General features: G+C 51.7%; 7 protein-coding genes across 7 annotated transcripts; 3 read left to right on the top strand and 4 right to left on the bottom strand.

Moving 5' to 3' along the window:
- Positions 1-150: 150 nt before the first annotated feature.
- On the top strand, positions 151-2,908 carry HMPREF1120_03883 (uncharacterized protein). Its single transcript, XM_009157972.1, has one exon. The coding sequence runs from the start codon at positions 943-945 to the stop codon at positions 2,623-2,625; it is 1,683 nt and encodes a 560-aa protein (XP_009156220.1). The 5' UTR covers positions 151-942; the 3' UTR covers positions 2,626-2,908.
- On the bottom strand, positions 2,873-4,931 carry HMPREF1120_03884 (50S ribosomal protein L24e). Its single transcript, XM_009157973.1, has 2 exons — positions 4,633-4,931; positions 2,873-4,529 (listed from the first exon to the last, which is right to left on the bottom strand). Exons 1-2 carry the CDS (start codon positions 4,635-4,637, stop codon positions 3,938-3,940), a joined length of 597 nt encoding a protein of 198 aa, XP_009156221.1. The 5' UTR covers positions 4,638-4,931; the 3' UTR covers positions 2,873-3,937.
- Positions 4,932-5,360: 429 nt separating this feature from the next.
- On the top strand, positions 5,361-5,801 carry HMPREF1120_03885 (mitochondrial import inner membrane translocase subunit tim14; the record flags this gene model as incomplete). The annotated part of the gene is made up of 2 exons (XM_009157974.1): positions 5,361-5,411; positions 5,529-5,801. The coding sequence occupies 2 exons, from the start codon at positions 5,361-5,363 to the stop codon at positions 5,799-5,801; spliced, it is 324 nt and encodes a 107-aa protein (XP_009156222.1).
- Positions 5,802-6,257: 456 nt separating this feature from the next.
- On the bottom strand, positions 6,258-8,680 carry HMPREF1120_03886 (alpha/beta hydrolase). Its single transcript, XM_009157975.1, has 3 exons — positions 8,659-8,680; positions 7,924-8,599; positions 6,258-7,499 (listed from the first exon to the last, which is right to left on the bottom strand). The coding sequence occupies exons 2-3, from the start codon at positions 8,086-8,088 to the stop codon at positions 6,606-6,608; spliced, it is 1,059 nt and encodes a 352-aa protein (XP_009156223.1). The 5' UTR covers positions 8,089-8,599; positions 8,659-8,680; the 3' UTR covers positions 6,258-6,605.
- Positions 8,604-12,970, bottom strand: HMPREF1120_03887 (uncharacterized protein). Its single transcript, XM_009157976.1, has 5 exons — positions 12,449-12,970; positions 11,376-12,395; positions 10,779-11,305; positions 8,901-10,722; positions 8,604-8,842 (listed from the first exon to the last, which is right to left on the bottom strand). Exons 2-4 carry the CDS (start codon positions 11,388-11,390, stop codon positions 10,005-10,007), a joined length of 1,260 nt encoding a protein of 419 aa, XP_009156224.1. The 5' UTR covers positions 11,391-12,395; positions 12,449-12,970; the 3' UTR covers positions 8,604-8,842; positions 8,901-10,004.
- Positions 12,971-13,990: 1,020 nt separating this feature from the next.
- On the top strand, positions 13,991-18,610 carry HMPREF1120_03888 (uncharacterized protein). The gene has a single exon (XM_009157977.1). It carries the CDS (start codon positions 16,387-16,389, stop codon positions 17,284-17,286), a length of 900 nt encoding a protein of 299 aa, XP_009156225.1. The 5' UTR covers positions 13,991-16,386; the 3' UTR covers positions 17,287-18,610.
- HMPREF1120_03889 (AAT family amino acid transporter) lies at positions 18,129-21,141 on the bottom strand. Its single transcript, XM_009157978.1, has 4 exons — positions 20,196-21,141; positions 18,981-19,968; positions 18,495-18,871; positions 18,129-18,317 (listed from the first exon to the last, which is right to left on the bottom strand). Exons 1-4 carry the CDS (start codon positions 20,561-20,563, stop codon positions 18,278-18,280), a joined length of 1,773 nt encoding a protein of 590 aa, XP_009156226.1. The 5' UTR covers positions 20,564-21,141; the 3' UTR covers positions 18,129-18,277.
- Between the last annotated feature and the right edge of the window lie 6 nt (positions 21,142-21,147).

Here is a 21,147-nt window from a genome sequence, read left to right on the forward strand (position 1 = left end):
ATTATGTAAACCGTGTCCACCACTCACAGACTCGCTACTGTACCTGCCATTCATACGCCTGGACACAGTCACGTGCAGCACGTGATCTGCAACTGACCTCAAGCTACCTACCTAGGTACCTAGTTTCAACGTCGCACTTTCCTTGAGAAGTGGTGAACAAAGTCCTCTCAGGTCTCCAGACGATCTCTTTCTTGAGTGCTCAATGGGAAAAGTTGGCACTGACAGCATGTAGCGGCTCATCCACATTGTGGGTATTCAACCTGATGTTTGATGCTAGAGCGGGAGCACATTCTTCCAGATAGGAGTTCAGCCTCGTCTACCGGTAAGCATGGCGTGAGTGCAACAGGATGAGTATCTGAGCTTATGCGGTGCTGTGATGGAGGAACATGATCAGCTCCATAAAAGCCTAACAATACAGGCATTAGTGATACTCACATTCATAGCTGAACTCATCTCAAGGCAATATTCTCCTCAATGCGAAACGAGAGGCTTCACAGGTAGGTGCCGGAAGTGGGCGCTTCTAGATTGATCACACTCACTTGCGGAATTTATAGAGTGATTGCTCTTTACTCCTGTAGTGATGCTACATTTGTGTGTTTAATGTGTCTGGACAATGGGTATGTTACCGTTTGCTATTGTGTCTCTATTGACTACCTTAGCTTTATTCACTTTTAGTCCACTTCTTTTTTAGGCTATCACCCTCTATATGATCTTTCTCCGCAGATCACTTGTTCATGACTGAACAGCTATATATAAATCCTGTTATCCCTCGGCTGCATGTCGCAAACTTCTAAACTTTCTCTCTCCTAACAGGACTCTCAGTGTCGCCTACTTCCTTGCGCTATCTCTTAAATACACCCTCGCAGCTTCAAAGGCCTTGTGGCCAGCATTCTGCAGCTACCGCGGGAAGTCTCAAATTCTTTACCGCGGATCCTGAGCAAGATGTCGAACTCGCCCCCCAAGCCGTTTGACCCAGCCTTGATGACTAGCGACGAGCTCAAATTTCTGATTAGGAACAGCCGGGTTCAAAATATCACCATGGACGTGCAGGAGCTCAGACGGCGAGTGTACCTACGCCATCCCTCAGTATGGAAGGTCGCCAAATCCCCAAGAGCAAGCTTGGGTGACTGGGACAAACTTCCACCTGAATTGCAGATCGAGATTTTCGCCGTGACCTCGTTTTGTGACCTGATCCATCTCAGGGCGACAAATTCGCAGCTAAAATCCCAGCTGGAACACTGGGAACCGTTTAGATGTCCCATGGAATATGGCAGAGACCTGGTCCGAGCCCTGATCGCGAGCAAAGCCGGCTTCTACTGGACGGCAGAGGAGGTTATGCATGTGCTTTTTACTTCAAGGTGCGAGATCTGTGGTACCCATGGAGAACTCATTCAACTTTTGCGGCGCAAGCGATGTTGTCTTCGGTGCCTCTCACAGGAACGGGAACTCTTGGCCGTCAACTACGAATATGTCACACAAGTCATGCACCTTACCGCTGCCGACCTGGAGCCAGTGCCTGCCCTACAAAGCATCCCACAAAAAAGCTTCTGGGGCCTCCCGGGTAGCTGGGGCCTCGCATTTGACTACCAAAGCGCCCTTGAAGTCGCTCGCGAACGTGGACACAGCCTGGCTATGAACAGTACTACCACAACACCAACACGGCATCCTGAGCAACACTTGATGGGAGCATTCGGGTCTGGTGCGCTGTTACAACCTTTACCCTTTCCCGGAGAGCGCCTTTCTGAAGAATTGCGAAGCATCCAGCCGCGATACAAGAGATCACTCCAAACGCGACGCGGCCAACCTATGCTGTCGGTGCCGCAATATGAGATTTCACCACCGGAGACAAGCTATGCCCAGCACGCTTGTGCGGTTCGCATGGCCGGCCTGGGCTTCAAGAATACGCGCCTTCGAGACGGAACCGAGAAGTCCGTCTCGAGCGCCAACATGGTATACGTTTCAGGGGTACATTGTGCGGGATGTGCGGCTTACTGGAATTTCCATTCACCGATGCCATGGCAATATCACCGATTATATGCGCATGACAAATCAAGTAGGAGGGACTCGGAGTTCAAGCAACACCTACGGGGATGCGTGTACGCCAGACTACAATGGACGTTGCTGCACAGCAACTGGGGCTCGGTTCACGAGGAAACCGTTGCGTTTATCCTCAGTGGTGGCCGCGTACACTTCTCACGTCAAGCCACTGGAGATTCCCACATGTATGACAACCATGTATTCGAGCAGCTATCGTGGCGCGTCTGCTTCTTCATGGAGCAGCATGAGGATGACTCTGATGCCTTTCAGCTGCCGTATAAGTGGCCTATCGTAGATGAGCCAGATGAGATCAGCAAACCCGTTGCCGTCGCTGGTGCTGGTGGTGGTGCTTTCGGCGGATCGAATATCCCAGAGATTGACTATTACTGGGATAGCCTCGTCAGTCAGGAAGCAATTAGCCAGAGCAATTGGGCTTGTGCAAACATGGGAAACGGCGGCCTTTGTCTCTTTAGGGGGCCATACACGTTACTGGCAGAGCGTCGGGAGCTATATCTGGAGCATAACTTTCCCGACGGAGCCTACACGCACGATCAGAGAGCCACTGAATGGGGGTTCGACAGATTCTGAAAGGAGGGGATGAACCTCAACCTACCCGAAAAAGAGAGGCAGACAGCTATTGGAGGCGAGCAGCTATTGGCCATGGTCCACGCCGTCCATCCGATTTGAAGTCAGTTATAGGGGGATTTGGTTGTGTCGGTCTAAGTTGGCAATATGGATCGTCCAGCAGAAACGAGTTTCTATGATACCAATTCTAAGAGGGCATCTCGGACAAGTTTAACGGTCAGTTTTTTGCCGAACAAAGTCTTTAGCTTAATGGACAGAATAATTATTTCAATTGAGCACTCTTCTGTATCGAGCTGTTCTTTTTGCGAGTGTGCGCAGCCATGGCTCTCCTCGTTTCCTGCAACTACAGTACTACCCACGAATACCTTTGCCTGGCCCAGCAAATGCACGCTATTTAGGCTGCTCAGTTGAAGAATGGCACCCCGATAAGAACAAGGGAGTTCAAGGAGTGGCAGGCTGATAGCATTCACACAAAATATCCATCAACTAGAAACCGTGGCGCTGGCCTGGCTGACTTCGCACATAAATCCATCCATCGCCGTAGACCTTCGAGGTAGAGAACATCCCGGATGCCTCTGTTTCAAGAAACCAGGAAATGACTCGCGGTCTTCATTCACCATTAGTGGCATGGGTACAGGGCCAAACCCAAAATCACTGAAACTTGTGTAAGTAGTGTACAGAGGAACCATGGGTATAGTTCATCAGAAGTCCAGGCTGTGCCTGTGAAATAGAGGGCACTTTGGCTGGATTACAGTCTGCCCGCGAGATACTTTTTGTGGCATTGGAATCATGCCGCCGCTGCCTGGCAATAGTCACAGCGTACTGAAAGTCTGAGGGAGTGCCGCGTTTGACGGTTTGATGTTCGAGATGACTGGTCAAGAGTTTGGCCCTCTCCTTATCCGGGCGCGAGAACTGGGTGGAAGGGATTCTCCACAATGCTCTGGTACTGAGGGCAACGTCCAGACAGAAACAGCGATGACAATTTCGTTCGAGAAGAGCGAGTACGCTTGGCCATGTGAGTTCTGGTGCTTCAGTGCCTAGTCTCTCTTAGAATAAATGGCTTCTGCTTTGGGGCAATGCTGCCAACTTGAACACCAACAAAAGCAGTTCAGGGTCCCAGAGTCTGGCTTCTTCTTCTTATTCTTCGATTCGATTCAGTATTGAGGAAGATAGGAACAAAAAAAATTCTTTTTTTTTTCTTCTCCTGATCCATAGAACTCCCAAACACCAGACGGGTATCGTGACGCATGAAGGTAAAGGGGTTAGAAACCTCCGAACCATGAGTTGAAATTCAAAGTGCACGACATACACGCACTCAATCCAGGTCCATTTCCTCCTCGGTGCCGCCACCGACGAGCATCTTCCTCTTCCTCTTCTGTCGGACCCGTTCCTCTCCCACGACTCTCGAAATGTCCATTTCCACCTCCAACTTGACTTGTTCGGCCATAGGATCCGTCTCGGCTCTCGCGGCCTCGAGGTCGGCGAGTTCCTTGCGGATGAGGTGTTCGCCTTGTGCAATGGCCTTGAGATCCTGTCTCTTCCTGGCCTCGCGCGCGGCCTTGCCACTGAGTCTCCTCCTCGTGTAAACACGCTCGCGTCTCGCTCTGATCTCTTCGATTCTCTCCATCGCCTTCATCGTTGCAGCCACCAGGTTCCGGTCGTATTTCACGGGCACATTGCGTCGTTTGGCGAACTGTGACAGGAGGAGGTTCTGGTCGACAATCATCTCCTTGCCGCGCAGGGCACGCGATGTCTTGGTCCACTTCAATTTACGGGGTTGTCGCTTCATCTTGAAGTTCTTGTGGCATTTGGAGCGGCAGAACCGAAAAACTTTGGCGTCGTTGCGCACAAACGTTATACCCTTGGATGGGTACACCGGCCGGGAACAGAGATGGCATGTTTCAATTCTGCACAGGAAGAATATTTCTTGTTAGTCCTGATTTGTCTCATTCACAACATGACACCGCCACATAGAGGTTCACAGATTGGAAATGCCTGGGACGAACTAACCTCATGGTGGCGGTTTTGCTCTAACGAGTGGTGACACTGCAAACGTAGAGAGCGAAAGGAAATGGTGTAGATCAGAGGCTCTGGCTGCGACAGGACAGTCGAAGACGGTGAGTGAGGCGACACAGAACGGGACAATTCTTTCGTAGAAATTGTGTTGAAAGGACGTCGCGGCGTTTCCTTTCCTTTCGGATCCTGAACCAAACGCCTCTGCAGACTCTTTTCAAACCCCGGGAACCGTTGTGTGGGCTGTTAAGGTACCTCGCCAGCCTGACGACCAAAGTGCAGTCGTGCCGCCCGCCTCCAAACTTGAAGTTTCTCGTTCTCGAAAATTCTTGCCAAGATTTTCCGCCTAACACCGGAACCTCCCGAAGCGGCAACAGACCCGACCGACACTGGAACTGCACTTCAAGGTTCCATCTCCAGTTTCTGCGATTCGATCCCTGCAACGACTGAACACCAAACTCATTGAAACCTACAACTGCTTGTACTTGAACTGCCCAGCCAGTTGAAGATCGAAAAACTTGACTTCCTACAGCTAACAGGCAATTCAATCGCAAAGTCGCATCGCTACACTCCTTGAGCACCAACATCCGTCACTTTAATACTCCGGCACCCAGTCAGAATTTCAAACTTGCCACAAGAAAGCCTACGAGGCATACACCCAACTTCACCAGATTGTCATAGTTTATCGCGCCATATCCAGCTCCCAAACTAATATCTTCACTTCCATGGCGTCGACAGTCGCAGCTGGTGTCGGCATCGCCGCAGCTGCTTTCCTTGTAAGTTATCCTTGCTCGTCTTGCTTCATTTCGTCTTGCGAAGGCGGCCACCCCCCCACTGCATGTTCAAAGCTCCAAGTGGTGCGCGAACAACATCAAACTAACGTTCCTGTCTAGGGCCGTGCTGGACTTGTCGCCTTCCGAAGATGGCGCAACCCGAATGGACTTAATGCGCTCGGCCGGCCCTTCTACAAAGGCGGCTTTGAGCCGAAGATGAACAAGCGCGAGGCCGCGTTGATTCTGGACCTGAGCGAGCGGACACTCACCAAAGAAAAGATCCGAAAAAACCACCGATTACTCATGCTTGCGAACCACCCCGATCGAGGCGGAAGTCCTTATCTTGCCAGTAAGGTCAATGAAGCAAAGGAGTTTCTGGAGCGAAATGGCTGAGAAACGAGGATCGAAGAATCCTCACTATAAAAATCTAGAATATGGAGGCAGGAAATATGTTGCAAGGTCATCAGATGAGCTCGATATAATGACGCTGGCCGGGCCCGGCTTGCCTCTGCTAAACTCTACTGTCGTGGCGAGCCTTTAAGGACGGCTTCTGGTCACGGTCGGCTTGGGGCAGATCAGGGATCGAATTGGTGTTTTCTGCTGGGGCAATCAGCGTAGGCGTTTAGATGGGCTGGATTTCGATGGTATCTCCTGAGCCGGTGGTGAGGCTAGGGTATCTGCTTATTTTGGGGATTGTCCCCTCTGGCTATTGGACCCAGGGTCGTTGGCTGTATGTTTGTTTTGATGGGTCGGTCAGTGTACAGAAGATATCTCCACTCGAGAAAGATAGTGGGCACGAACGAACTTGAACTTGTACAATCAGAAAGGAAGAGGAAGAGCCGAAGGCAATGTATGAACACACAAGTTGTTGTAGTCTATACTCCTCCTTGTTTGTTGGTTATTTATAGCCTCGACAACACCATGCAATAGTGGCAACCTATGAAAACTCCTAGTCTGCCTCATACAAGTCCATGCATTCCAGTCATTCCGAATAAAGCAGCTGTACAACATTCTAGTCACCGATCTCACACAGGCATACGAGCACGAATTCGCTCGTTTCCCTCATCTCCTACCATTTACCTATCTTGCTCGGCAATTCAGATGACGACGTACTGGGTGGTGGCTGACGATATGATCCAAACCAGCAGCCCTCTTAGCTATATATTTCCCAAGCCACTTCTTCCTTATTTCTCAATATCAACGTTTATCCAACCTCTCACAGCGCTCAAAAAACTCTTCGAGGAACTTGTTAAAAGTATGTTCCTCCTCCCAGAGCAAAACATGACCCTTCCCCTCCCAAATACGAACAGTAACACCAGGGCCCAACTCATTTCTAAGCAGATTCGCATGATGGAACGTGATCATCCGATCCTCTGTTCCGTGCAAGAGAGCAATACGGTCTCTTCCCACTCGATCGGCGAGTTCCTTTATCTGTTCGGCGGATTTATGATGCCACCCAGCCGCAATGGCCTGAAGCACGAACCCCTTCTTCGTAAACCCTTCCTTATCCATCCGTTTGGACAATTCATTAGCACAGAACCGGTCCCGCATCGAGGGATACTGAAGACCCGACTCGGGCGTCTGTTCGGTATCCGGACCCTCGAGGAACTCGTTGGAAAATAACCGGTGCGACACCTCTTCGAGTTGCACGTCAATGTCGCGCGGGATGAACATGTTCATTCGTTCCCGGAGGTTTTGAATAAATGGAATGGTGCGCACCAGCCGCGGCGCCGTCGACACCAGACTCAGCGATGCGATTGATTCGGGAATCAGAAGGCCGAGTTCTTGCGCGATCATGCCGCCCATACTAACGCCGACAACGTGGAGGGTGCGATGATATGATGAAGACGGCGTCGACGGAGATGGAGATGTGGATTTGTTGGTTGTTGATGGTAACCACCCAATATGCACAAGAAGATCAATCGTGTCTTTGGCCATTTCCGACGTCGTATACCGACATAGTGGCTTGTCGCTGAGTCCCATGCCTCGGTTGTCAAAGACGAGACACGAGTATCGCTGCGCCCGGTCGTGTCCAAAGTATTTTGTCTGTCGTTTCCATGCTGTTCGGTAGGCTCCTAGACCCATGATCCACTAGAGACCAAGATAATAGATAAGTAAATTGTCTTAGCTGAACTCAATGAAGGACAAGCAAAAATGGCATTGATTCGGAAGAAAATATCAATACCGCCAGCGTCTCGACTGATCTCTCCCTCCATGACTTTGTATCAGAGGATCCATCAGGGAAGGTCTCGAGTGGGAACGACAACCCCTGGAGATGGGGAGACGAGACCAAGCATCTTCGGCAAAATTCTGAAGCAAGCGAGGACGCAAGGAAGCGAGACATCCATCGGCTTCTCCGCTTGAACCCAAACCACGGCGGCTGTCCCTTCTCCAACTCTCCTCTTTCATAGGGGTTCAAGATCAAAAATCCCGAAGCCAGGGGGAAGGCCCCGTTGAGTATAAGAGCATATAACGAACGAACAGACAGACAAACAGCAGCAAACGGTTTACATACCACCAATTTGACAGGTCCAGTCCCGTGGACCTCATAGTATAGCTTAAACGGGCCTCCTGGCCGCCCTTTGGCGACTTCGCAGTTCCCTTGCTTTGTTGGTGGTAGGTCCCATTCTACCGTTTTGAATCCCGGGTGGGCGATTATTTGCTTTGCCGTGAGCGGCATGCCTGCCAGAGTAGGGCGTGAGACGGGCAAGTAATAGACGGGGAATTACTGCTTGCAGCGGAGGCGCTGTACAGGTATATCGAGCTGTCTCAGGCAGATGTTCAGATAGGTCCCCACAGCGTATACTTGGGTGGCTAGATTAAAGCATGTACTTGGACACTGTTGTATGCCCTTCAAGTTGCACAAGACACTGACATCCAAGTTGGAGGAGCCGTAATGGTAGTATTACGCAGTTACAATGTAGTTGGCATAGCACACTATACCTTCAAAGGTAGGTTTCTTCTCATCACTAAACGCCTTTGAGTAATGGTGCGTCCAAATAATCTCTATTGAAAGGCCGGCTATCCGATGTTCCTTGACCGAATCTCCGCCAGGCTGCTATACCATGCCAGGGTACAGGCTGACCAAGGTACCTAAGTCAATCATCATTCAAGTTGCAATGTGTCAGGAGATGCTGCATCTACAGTACTCACCTCAGTTATGTAGGTGCCGGGTAGCTAAGGTAGCTAACCTAAGAGGCACCATCAGGTACATTGTCTCAGGCATACAGGTATCTACATCGATACCTACCTAAGAAACTAAGGATATACAACGCAAGGCGATCGATTTAAGCAAGGAATATTGTACAGAAAAGAAAGGGATACAGACATACACTGGGATACTAGTATTCCTCCGCAGTATACAAACTTATCCTTCCCATTTCAAGATGTGGCATCAGTGTAGATGGACATATCAAACGCGAATGGCAGCTTACCTACCAGTAGGTTAGATAAAACATTACAGCCTTGCAGTGCGCGAGTGTGCATACTTACCTACTAGGTACTGTACATGCCCATCACGAGAGACCACGGTTCGCGGGTGTAGTAGCATTGACCAGACATACTGTACCTGGTAGGATGGGATGGCGATCATCACCATTATTGCAAGTCAACATCGGAAGCACGGTCTTCATCTCCTGTCCAAGGTAGGTTTAATCCCACCCCAGCCTGACATATGCATGGACAGTAATTACCACCACCACGCTTCGGAACAATCATCCCCTGATCGGCGCGCCGCAAGTGAAGCGGAAGCGGAGCTCGCGGAGACAGGCTAACTTAGCATCATCGTCAATCCCTCAACTAGTACACAGGACATTCCTGTCGATCGGAATGGCGGGGGAGTTTAAGACGATCACAAAACATTCGGCGGCGCGGGGATGCCAGCGATAAGAAACACAAAACAAAGTTCAAAGCGTTGAAATGTTGGCGCATGAATAGAATGGCCAACTTCGCAAGCGGTTTAGCTGGCGGTCGATCCATGATGAAGAACCAGTATAAATTCCTTACAGTGGGCGCTGCCTTATGGCCGGGTGAAACCAGATGGACCCGTCAGTCATGAATTGTCCGTCCCATCATTCAGAACTAGAACACTTAAGATAATGTGAAGTGCATCTTGCTCGCTCAACGCAAGATCCGGACATGCCCACTCGCTTTAACCTCGTCGACTTCAAAATGCAAATGAGTCAACTCCTCGGTGCTTTCAGGCTCTGTCCGCGGAGCACGGAAACTTGTATAGGTTTGTTTTCTTTTTTGCTTCCCTGTGATTTCCAATGGAATATTGTGGCCATGTTCGCCTGGTGCTAATGACCTTTCTGAGGGGTAGATAGACACCCTGCTCGTACGTGCCAGCTGCGACGACGCTGGACGACCTGTTGAGCCATCGGCGGTGCTAAGCGTTGGCCTGCCGCTGCGGCTGGCTGGAGTGGCCAATCAACACAGGCTTCTGTTTTCTGTTTTCCTTGTGATCCAGGGGTAGATACAATAAAAGTGCAACGCCGCCCCAAAAGTGTTGCCAAACGAGTGTAGGAAGCCATGTCTCCATAAGGGACTGGACCGTCAAACCCGAAGACCGGTCCACTTGTTTCGGTAGGTGTAACCCTATTCTTCCATGCGGAACATCTCTTCATCATCCATCTGCATTTCCTTGGTATCGTCGCTCTCGCGGTAGTTTCGTTCGTCCGAGAGGTTTTGGGTCAAGGTAGGAGGCTGCATCTGCAATACCGGATTATACACGGTGGTCAACGTACTCTGAGAGGACCTGCTATTAAAGGACTGGTACTGTTGTGGCAGGGGTGGAACAGGAGGCACGTCGATGCCCAGAAAAGTGGGTTTGGTGCGAGGGGTGCCACTGTTGAAAGTGAGGCCAGCTGCCGCAGCTGCCAGCGTGCCATCATCCGTGCCAGATGTGCTGGGGCGGAAGTCCACGCCAGAAAGCCTATGGGGCGGTAATCCTGGTGACATGACGCTCTCAGCATATGAACTGGACGGAATGGATCGGTAGGAACGGGAAAAGCCATTGTTGCTACTGATGCTGAATCGCTTCGAATCCGGGACGGGATAGGCGGCTTCGCTCATGGGAGGCGGCGTGGTTTCGACCGAGCTAAGCTCATCTTGCAACTCGGACGAGGAGAACCCTGGAGATGCAGATGAACCTTCACTGGCATCGTTGCCGGATGCTTCGGTCTCGGATTGACCCGTGGCCATGTTCTCCGCAGTCATGTTACACAGAACGGATGCGGCTTCCAGAAGCTGCACCTGCTGATGTTTGGAAATGAGCAGTTTGGAGGTGATGGCCCAAGCCGGGTCATGCTCCCACCTAAAAAGCATCAGTACAAGAATGTAGCGATTTATCCTGACTGGATCAGGACATACAAATGCTTGGTGAGGCAGCTACTATGCTTGTAACCTTTCCCGCAAGTGTCACACCGCAGTTCCGAGCCCGACTTTTTACCTTCGCCCTTGCTGAGGTATGAGCCCTCGCTTGCCCGTCTGTTCCGATTTTTGTTGCCCAGTCTCTTGGATGAGGGGAGATCGTCGTCGTTGGAGTTATCTTCGAGGGCATCGTTGTCCTGCCCGGAGGCAGCACTTGGGGGCCCATTGAAGTAGGAGTGCATGCTTGGCCGGGAACTCATTGATTGTGATTCTGTAAGCTTTCTCGCACCCATACTTCGCCGACGCCCTTGTAGAGACATGACCGACGCGCTGCCTTGTTCCCTAAGAGCGGCCACGATGGCAGCCTGGGCGGTCGAGGACGACGCGGCGGCGTTGACGCTTTTACGACGATTGACCCGATGGCTTGGGTTGGAGGGCGCCAAGGAGATTGAATGGGAATGCTGTCTCGAAGACGATGCAGGAGGTCTCGAAAAGCTGCCCGACATGGGACGGGAACTGGGTTGTTCCTTTGTTTAGAAATACGAGTCAGCACGGGCTTCGAAGTCGGGAATGGATCGGAGCCTGGACCTGACTCACCTTCGACGACGCCATGGTGGAAGATTTGTACAGATATTCAGACGACTCTCGAGTTCAAAACTGGCGGCAGCCTTGAGACTTGAGAGCCGTCAGGAGATGAATGGCGGCAATGGGGGAGGGTGTGGTGTGGAGGAGTCCCAGGCTTCCGAGCGAGTGTGATTGAAGTAGGCGAGTCGCGCAGAGACAACCCGGTACAACCGCTTGATTGAGAGCCGACGTAGACGGTCGATCCAAACAATCTGCTGCGGCCGAGAAGGATTGATGACACCGTCTGATCTGGAAACACGTTGTAGCAGGTGTAGCACGATCAGACAGTAGTAGCGATGGGCAAGGAAGAAGGAAGTTGGGGGGATTGTGCGCGGTTGTTAGTTGTGGGAGTTGCACTGTGGGCGTGTGGAATGGCGGAATTGAGTGGGTTTGGTGTGTGAGTTGTATGGAGTGTCGACGCCGTTGAGAAGCGCAAGTCGCTGGCTGCAGTGCCCGGGCGCTGTGGAGATGCCAGTCACGCTGCCGCCGCTGATGGCGAACTGGAAGAGGAGACAGGCGAGACAGAGCAAGACAGACAGCTGCTGGGTTCGAGTCTGGCAGCAGCCGCGACAGCTCTAATGTGCACGATTGTACTAGTCCTAGGCGACCCTTAACTGCCCACCTGCCTTATAAGTTATTAGACAGGTAGGCACCGTCCAAGCCTGCTGAGGGTCTTGTTTAAGCATCTGCTGATCGTTCCCGGTGGCAGTCCCCGGCACTGAGTCGCGGCCATCGGGGCGGCATTCAAGTTCTGGTTTCTAATTATTCCTTCCTGCCTGGATAGTACTATTAATTAACATATTGTACAGTACTAACAACTGCGCATGTTCAAGCTTTGGTGGTTCTACATTCTTACTACCACCACCCTTCCTCTGGCTATCTGTCCCTCCCATGTTCACCTTCGAAGCTCACCCCTACCTGCAGTAGTATTAGGTACAGGAGGCTTCATGTTGACTGGTGCGTTGCTTCTGGTGGCTGCGGGGTTGCCCGTGCCTGGCCTAAGGGTCAGTGACAAAAAGATTGGCGGGTTATCTCGTAGTGGTTACCTCTCTTCACACCCAACTGTCTCAGCTTCTAAGAGGATTCAGAGTCTCTAAGCTGGCATAGTTATTCTTAAAGGTCTATATAGTACTCTTATTGAATTTGGAAGATATTAGACTCCTATAACTTGAGTTTTGGTGGTTTTTGCAAGAGGTGTTTTTAGAGAATAACCCGCCAATCTTTTTGTCACTGACCCTTAGCCCCTACGATCGGCTAAGAAATTGGAGGAAATTAATTTTTTTGGGACTGGACTCGATATGCTCGCAGCTCTAGGCCGATTGCAGTGACTGGCAGCGGTCTCGACGGGACAGGCGGCTGTGAAGGTCAACTTGTCCTCATACACGCGCATTTCTCCAAGCCACGAATCGATGCATGAACCAGAGATGCAATAGGCCGAAACAAGCATGAGAAATGGTCAGGGTCATGGAGAAAAAAGCGAACTTGAACGCCAGAAAGAATAACGCCATACTACAACTAGTCGTAAACATGCTTGGGCCAATTCTGGTCATGAGCCAAGTGCCATGGAGCGGGATGGTTCGTGGTGGGATCGATCACGGTCCAGGGCCAGGGTGGCTGAAGTGTGTTTGAGCATGGACTACGACTAACCACTACTACCACACTCAGACATGGTCATGGGTCAGGCGGACCAGGCCAAACATGTCCCAGTCAGCGCCGCCCCCGAAGTACCCCATCTGCCATCAATCAGGACGCCAGGCCAGTCCATGGCTGTACCTGACTAAAGCCCACTACTGGCTCGATGCGCCGAGCGATTCACTCCCATGTGTACCTGGAACTCCGCAAACCACAGTCACCACCTCAGCTCAAGAGGCCAAATGCTGGGATCATGAACTGTACCAACCGGAGCTGAGACAGTCATGAGCGAACGGGCCTCATATGGGAGTGTGAGAACAGGCGTGCATCCCTGGTACCTGGTCGCTGGGCGCGATTCACTCGGTCCAGTCGCAACCCGCAGATCGATCATCTCCAGCTCCGAATGGTACCAAATCCAGAGGGGTCGCTGCTACTACTGACTCTCCAGGTAAAGATGTGCGCTTTGGCAAGTCGGGCATAAGTCCGCAAATCAAACAAGGCACGCCGTCAGCCACAGCGATCTAGACGTGGAATGGTATAGCTTGCGTCCAACAAGTACCCTGGTTGATTGGTTAGGTAGGAGGAGTGTAGGAGCCTCCTACTACGGCCGCCCATGCCTTATCTGTCGCTGCGGCATCACGACCCTCCTCAGTCGCATGTGGAGCAACGCGGCATTGAGACCGTCGAACCAACATCGGCGCCAGACGGTTCGTCGGAGGAGGCTGCTGCACAGCCAACGCTACCAAACTGCTTTCTGAAAGTTCCCCATACGAAGATATGCAGCACGTACGTAGTCGAACTGACTACTAGGAACCTCTGACCTGCTAGGTCGTCTGATGATTGCGCGAGACAACCAGATCACGCGCCGCTTGCGCCCACACCACAATGCCGTCATTGCTCACTTGATAGTGCGCAGAGTGGACTGTATAGGTACAGACGTAATGCCAGTGTACGTACGGCCTTGTCCAACTTCCTGGCGGAGCTCGGGTCACTTCAAATTGGGCTCTCTGCAGTGCTGTTCAAGGCCAGCACCGCGGCCTCATTCATGGTTCGTCATCGGCTGAGACCAGCAAGATCGTGAAATCCAGACTACACTATCACTAATTCTGGCATGGCCACGAGGGCCTTCCCGGACTCAGGACTACCGTAGGATTTATGCTCGAGGGTGCGCAACAGTCTGGTCGATCTCGCGAGGCGAGCCAGGTACCAGGGTCCGTGTCAATTATTTATTTTTTTTTTGGCACCTCCATCCGCGTGGCACCGATACCACTGACAATCATGCTGATCCCCCAGGATGATCTGTTCTGATCTTCGCACTTCAACTTTTCAGAAGAAATATCATGCCTTCTGTCAGAAGCATGCGAAAAATGTAGTTGATACGGCAATGGAGACGAATTTCTCTCGAGTTTCTGCTTTTTGGTCTCGGCTCTCCTCAGGACCCTGATCCTCGAGCTAAAAGTGACAAGTTCAATGTCGAAGTCCAGCTAAACCGCGGGGTTTCAGGTGACCCTCGGCTGGATCAGAATCCCCAGCTTTCACAGGTGGCTTGCCACATGTTGGCACAATGATGATGGAGCGTTGAGGCCAGCTGCCCACATCGCAAAGGAGCTATACTCTATGCTCTCTGTTGTCTCGCTGTTGTGGGCCAAGGTGTATTTCCGCACTCAGGCTATCATCGAACGTGAAGCGATGGCGCAAGCACGAATGCCAGACGAAAGGACTAATTAAGCAGCCGCACAGTTATGGCGGTCTGTCTATCAACCGAAGCCGGCCAGGTTTATAGAGGACCTGAAGCCACTGCATGCGACTCGTGCTATCAGCAGTGGATAGATACTACTGTACAATGTACATCTTGATGAGTATTAGAGGCTTTACTTATCAGGCGGTATGCCCACCTTGGTATGCCAGAAGGACTGCTTATCGTGAGCTAAATGCTATATCGGGCACGCCTTTCCCGCTTTTCCGGCTGACGAGGCAAGGGAGAACAATGGTTGATATCAAATCCTCGGCATCTATGTGTCGATATCAGGCTGCTCGCCTTATCTGAACCTGACCTTTTGTCAGAACTGACAAAAAGATAATCCTCAAGTGCCAGACAGGTTGTCGGTAGACAGGTCACGGACTTCTTGAGGGTCTTCCGGTATTCTCCTCCACAGCAGTGCCAGACAAGTCGGTTGCGTCAAACTTGAAGCGTGCTCATCACGGAAGGCAACGAGTAGGCCAGCCATTGCAGTTGGGGCCGAAAGCCCCTGGCGATGGAGTTTGGACTACTAGTGCTGATCTTCCACGATTTGCACAGTTTGCGCACCGGGCCTGGGTTACTGAGGTATCTGAACGCCTCCCAGTTCGACCACGGGATCAATTGGTGACAGAATTTGGGGGAGTTGAACCTATAAACCTGAATATTCCAACGAGGCTCCGTGCTCCCGGGGGAGAAGGAAGCCGGGCAGGAGTTAGGAGTCAGGAGCACGCCCGGTATATAGGATATATGCCTACATAGACCCGAGAGGGACTAGATTTAAGTATCCAGAGGCACTCACTTGCTTACTAAACCCAGCTCGAGCACTACACTGTGCTGCACTTGAATCATAGCAATCCAGCGCCAGCACACGATGGAATATTACAGCCTTTCAGTAACTTGGGAAGATGCCGTGATTTGCAAAAGAATGAACATCTTCATACCTCTGCCTGATCGGGCTGCTGCTTAACAAGCCAAGCTCCTCCTACGGGGTCGGCGACGGTTACGATTGGAAGAAGAGTCCGAAAGCTAGCAGCGCCTCTCAATTAAATTATTCATTATTGATTGCATGGCGTTTGACCTCGCGGTCCGAATCGATGAGGCTGCTTGTTGCTCTGGCCGCGCCGGCGATGACTATGCTGCGTTGAACCGCAAACGGGCCGTGGGTCAAATGCCAATCAATTACCTTCCGGCCCTCCCTCTATGTTGGTAGGTATGTAAATGTAGGTATATCTATCTTCCTGTCCTTCCGGTGCCACGGATCTGGGACGGATCCCTGACTACACGGGCCTCACCTCACTCAGCTCGTTCCAAGAGCTGTTCATCTTTGGTCTCGACATCATCAGTCGCAGCAGCGGTGAAGGCATTGGCCTGGCCATACTGTATGATCATACTGTACAACTACATGTGTGTACCTCACGGCGCCGCCAAAAAGAAAAAGGATTGGCTCGATGATTGTCAATCCCACATGCTCGCTGTCGCTGTCACTGTGATCGCTCCATAAACTGCACCAGCCACAACGCACGAACAAAAACACGACATGTCAATTCCAAGATACTGACACGACAGGACACGGCAAGACGATTTTGAAAGCCCAGCGTCAAGAGGCCCAGGATGAGCTCGCAACAATCCTGGGCTGCGTGGCTGCTTGACTCGTATGCATCGTCCGTGTCTCCCGTGACGTCCGAGTCTCCATATCGTCAGCACCAGGAGTCGGACAGTCCATCCACGACCGAAGATGCCTCGTCCAGCAACAGCAGCACCACCACCACCTCGACCAGAGGCACAAGTACAGTCCCAAGCCCGATGTCTCCTTCTTCGCTCGTTTCCCCTTCACCCGGCTACGGGCCCTACGTGCGCACCGGTCGAGGCGGAGCCGGCAAGTTGATCAGACAAACCGAGCTGCGGCCAGCACCCACAAAGTCATCGTCGTCGTCGTCCTCCTCCTCCTCTTCCTCGGACCAAGCCCGAGTCGATCTCGAGTCTCACCACCACCTTCCCGCATTAGCATTGCCGCAAACGTCGTCGCTGAGTGAGCGTCGAGAAGCGGCGGCTCGGTTGGACCAGATCAATACGCAAGAGAACTTGGGACACGTGCGACGAAACTCCTCCTCGACCACTACTAGTACACAGCAGCAATATGTATCCGTCGGCCGGGGTGGCGCAGGCAACTACCACTACTATGCGAACGAAAAGAGAAGTCCCGGATTGCCTTTGACTGCCACCTCGACGTCAAAATCGGGACGCAAGGCCAGCGGCAGCTTGTCGCCGACCCTAGACACCACTGCTCAGTATCCAATTCATCCTGGAAGAGGGGGTGCAGGCAACTATGCGGCTGCTGTTGAGGCCGGAGGACGGAGGAAGGCCGAGGCCGAACAAGAAGAGCGACGGGCCGCCGAACAGCGAAGAGAGCAGATTGTCGAGGAAGTCGACGGCTTGCTTCAGCCCCCTCCGGGTGCGTGGTTAGGCACCGCCAGGAGAAGGAGCGCCGCCATATACGATGACCCTGTGTGAGAGAGCAGACGGATCCGAAACTTCTATCTACTACGAAAGATATAGCAAGGAGTACGTGCCAGTTATGCGACGACCACTGCAAAAGTCACAAGCATGGGTGGGAACGAGCAGCAGCAGCAGCAGCAGCAGCATTAAAGCAACAGACTGGATGGGCAGCTTCATTCCGAACCCCACCCCTTCGAGTATCTGCGCCGTCATCCGCTCCAGAAGCAGGAGCTACATTTTGAGGTCGTTTCCGTCTCTTCGTGAGGAGACGCACTGGACCCGGAACAATCAAAGAGAAGGAGCAGCTCAGCTTAATGATGGGATGGAACCTGTGACCATTGGCGTTGGCAATGATCCAGTCCCAAAACTAGAACCTTTCTTGGCCACGCTGGCCAGGGGCACTGCAGGCTCTACTATCTCAAATTTTATACCTAGGCTACGCTGTCCAGGTTCATTTTCCAGCGTGTGGTGCTGTACTGATATGTCTACACCTGAGCAGAGGGGCCTACCAGCCGGCGTGTTCCATAACACCGTGCAAGCAAGGAACGGAATATATGGACAGACCATGGCCCTATCTGCACCTAGGTGCATTCTTGCGAATCCGCTCTCGCTCGCAATCTCGTCGAAGAACGAAAAGCAGCATGAGCGTCATCGGGAAGTGGTCAGTGGCTCCCAATTAGGCCCGGCGGGTTTGTTGGTATATCTACATATAAGTACTTACACATGTAGATTTATGCGTTTCGGAGCCAAACTTGGCTAGAGCAGGACCGGGGAAAGAAAAAGAAAAGGCCATGGCATAATTGTATGAACATCGAAAATTGGCCATTGAGTTGCCGATCGCATCTCAAGCAGCACAGTATGATGAATGCATTTTTGAATTGATTTTACCGATATCCGGTATTTCTTATAGTCTAATCTGTACCAAGTGTAGATGAGGACACGCGACTTTTCCACTCTGCAGATGTCCCGTCTGGCTTTTCGAAGTCTGCCATTTTGAAATTTGAACCTAGCTGAAGAGTTTATCAAAATATTTGACAAAAGCGTTCCTAGCGAAAGAAAAAGAGTTAGTCCAGCATAAGGTAGTTGGTTATTTTAATGGGTGGGATTTGGATTTTCAACCCGATCTGAGAAGGAGTGCAATAGGTGGAAAGGGACAGCAAAGGAACAGATAGGTAAAACCAGTTTGTTGAGGGCAAGCAACTTCAACCTCCATTGGAACTCACCTCGGCTCCCTAGGCACATAGGTCCTTTCATACTCTTCGATATCATCCAAGTCCTTGCGCAGATCGACTTCCTCGGGCTTCAACCATTTTGTCTTCTTGTACAGTTTCCAGCCGACAAATAATATGGGAAACACAGCGACCGAGGTATAACTGAACAAGAAAGTCGGGACGTCCCAGTTCCCGGGCAGGAAGACCGGGTAGCCGCCGACAAAGGCCATGACGGAACACCCGACCAAGGCGTAATATGCGGAAAAGGGTTGCCACCACGACTTGTAGGGCAGGGTGTTGCGGTCCACCCTCTGGACATCGAGGGCCCGTTTGAATTTGATGTATGTGAATGACATGACGGCGAAGTTGATGAGTTGCGATGCGGTTACCTAGGGTAGTTGCAACAGTTAGATTTTGATGAGGCTGTAGGTAGAGAAGTAGTGTGGGTTTGCTGCTTTATGATCCAAGCCATGATACACTCAAAGCGTGTCGACTTACCAGATTGACAAACCAGTTCAGAACCACGGCGGCGTCATTGCTAACTTGCAAGAAGCTCAACAGACTGATCAGCAGAACCAACAGGACACAGTAAATGGGCACTCCGTTCCTAGTACAGCGAGTAAAGATTTGCGGGGCTTTGCCTTCGAGCGCCAGGCCGAACAGACTTCGACTAGCGCAGTAGACGTAGCTGTTTCCGGCGGAAAAGGCAGCACCCAGGACCATGGCGTTGACAATGTGTGGAAGGATAGGGATGTGAAGGCGGTTCATCGACACGACGTAAGGGGAGGCGGCGGCGCCGGGCTTGCCGGTTGAGAAGGCCTCTTTGAGCTCGGCGTCGTTGTAAGGCACCAAAATGCCCACGCACAGCGAGCCGAGCATGAAAAACGCTGTGAGCCGGTAAAACACGGCCTTGTAGGCCTTGGGGAGCACTCGGCGTGGGTTCTCTGCCTCTCCTGCAGCCATTGACACGTAATCCGGTCCGGCGATGGTGAAGGACGCCTGGATCAAGCACTGTAGAAACCCGAGCCACCGACCGAGCGAGCCTTCGTAGTACAACTCGGTGAAGGAACCCGGGTTCTTCCAGTACCGAAATCCAAAACGGTCGCCAAGCGGGTTGCCGCCGAGCATGACGATAAATGTGTAAATGATCAGCCCGACAATCAAAAGCACTTTGCCCAGTGCCAGCCAAAACTCGGATTCTCCGTACCATTGCACCGCAAACAAGTTCACCACTGCATAGACCACAATGACTATGGCGATGATGCCGCCCGCGGGCACAATGTCGCTCCAGTAGTGGATGATGACATTGCACGCCACGATTTCGAACGGCACCAATGCCGCTTCAAACACAAAAAAATTGTACCCGGCTGCCATGCCAAATGCTTCGTCCACGTACCGTCCCGCAAATCGTATGAATGGCGATGATATCGGGAGATATGTCACCATTTCGGCCATGCAGTTGGTCACGCATAAAATGAAAGTGCACCTGGGAAAGAGCGTGTTAGTCCTGTAAGGAATGTTGCTATGGGCCAAATATTGCTGCAACGGTCCACGAGGAATGAGAAGAATCCAACAGAGCAAGATGGGTCCTAGGATTCTCGATTTGCGATGAGAGCTCTCTCCGGAAGACATACTGACCTACTTACGGTGCGTGGCGCATGGAGCAATACCAGAGAGAATAAAGCGAGGATAGTTCAAATTACCATGACTTACCAAAAGGAGAAGGCGATAAACAAGCTTCCAGGACCACCGTTGAGCAAGCCACGTCCAATCTGGACGTACAAGGCTGTGCCAATGGTCCCACCAATACCGATGAGCTGGATATGTCTAGGCTTCAGTTTCCGGTGAGTTGAATCATAGCCAACTTTGATACTATCGGAGTCTGAAGGGACGTCGGCGAGCTGGTAGTTCGTCTTGAGAGCGGCAACGACGGAGGCTTTGCGTGAGCTGCGAGATTCTCGCCGAATCTCTTCCTCATCGTGCGAGCGAGTACGGACGCCTCGTGCTATAGGAGTCTCGTCCATTATGTGGGGAGGTAGCCGCTTCTCACCATGGCCATGGTCACGGCCAGAGGTGGACATGGTGGAGGAGGCGTTCTGTGATTATTCCGTTTCAAATGTGCCAAAACACGGATCATGAAGCAACAGCATGGATCGGGAATTCCAACGTTGAGAACCTCGAAGTCATATAAGATAGAGGATAGAGTTTTGTAGAGCGCCCAGGATTTGGTAACAGAATCCAATTTGCTGTATGAACCTCTTGCGCGGCATGCTTGTCAAGTGCTGTTCGCCAGTCGACGTTGGAAAAGATAGCCAAGCGGGTGGGACATATCGCAGACGGGGGCACGGCAGACAAAAGCAAGTTTTTTCCTTCTAGAACCGGGGCTTAAGTTTTAGTTTGTCTGGGCAACTAAAAAGGCCGACCTGAGCGTCCTGGATGTTATGGTAAATGGTGGCACGACTGGTCAATGGACTTGATAGACAATTGGATTTCTTTTTCCTGCATAGGCTCGTCTTGGCCAGTATCTGCGAGTGCACTCTTCACCTACCTGGCGCCGGAGGATATCTCATCAGTCGGAGAGCGATCATGGACCAAACCAGCAGCATGATAAAAGGCCACTTTGACGCGGCGTGTTTCTGGTCAGTGGTGAGTGGTGAGAGCAAAG

The sequence above is a fragment of the Exophiala dermatitidis genome (assembly GCF_000230625.1).
Source record: "Exophiala dermatitidis NIH/UT8656 unplaced genomic scaffold supercont1.3, whole genome shotgun sequence".
NCBI classification, from domain to species: Eukaryota; Fungi; Ascomycota; class Eurotiomycetes; order Chaetothyriales; family Herpotrichiellaceae; genus Exophiala; species Exophiala dermatitidis.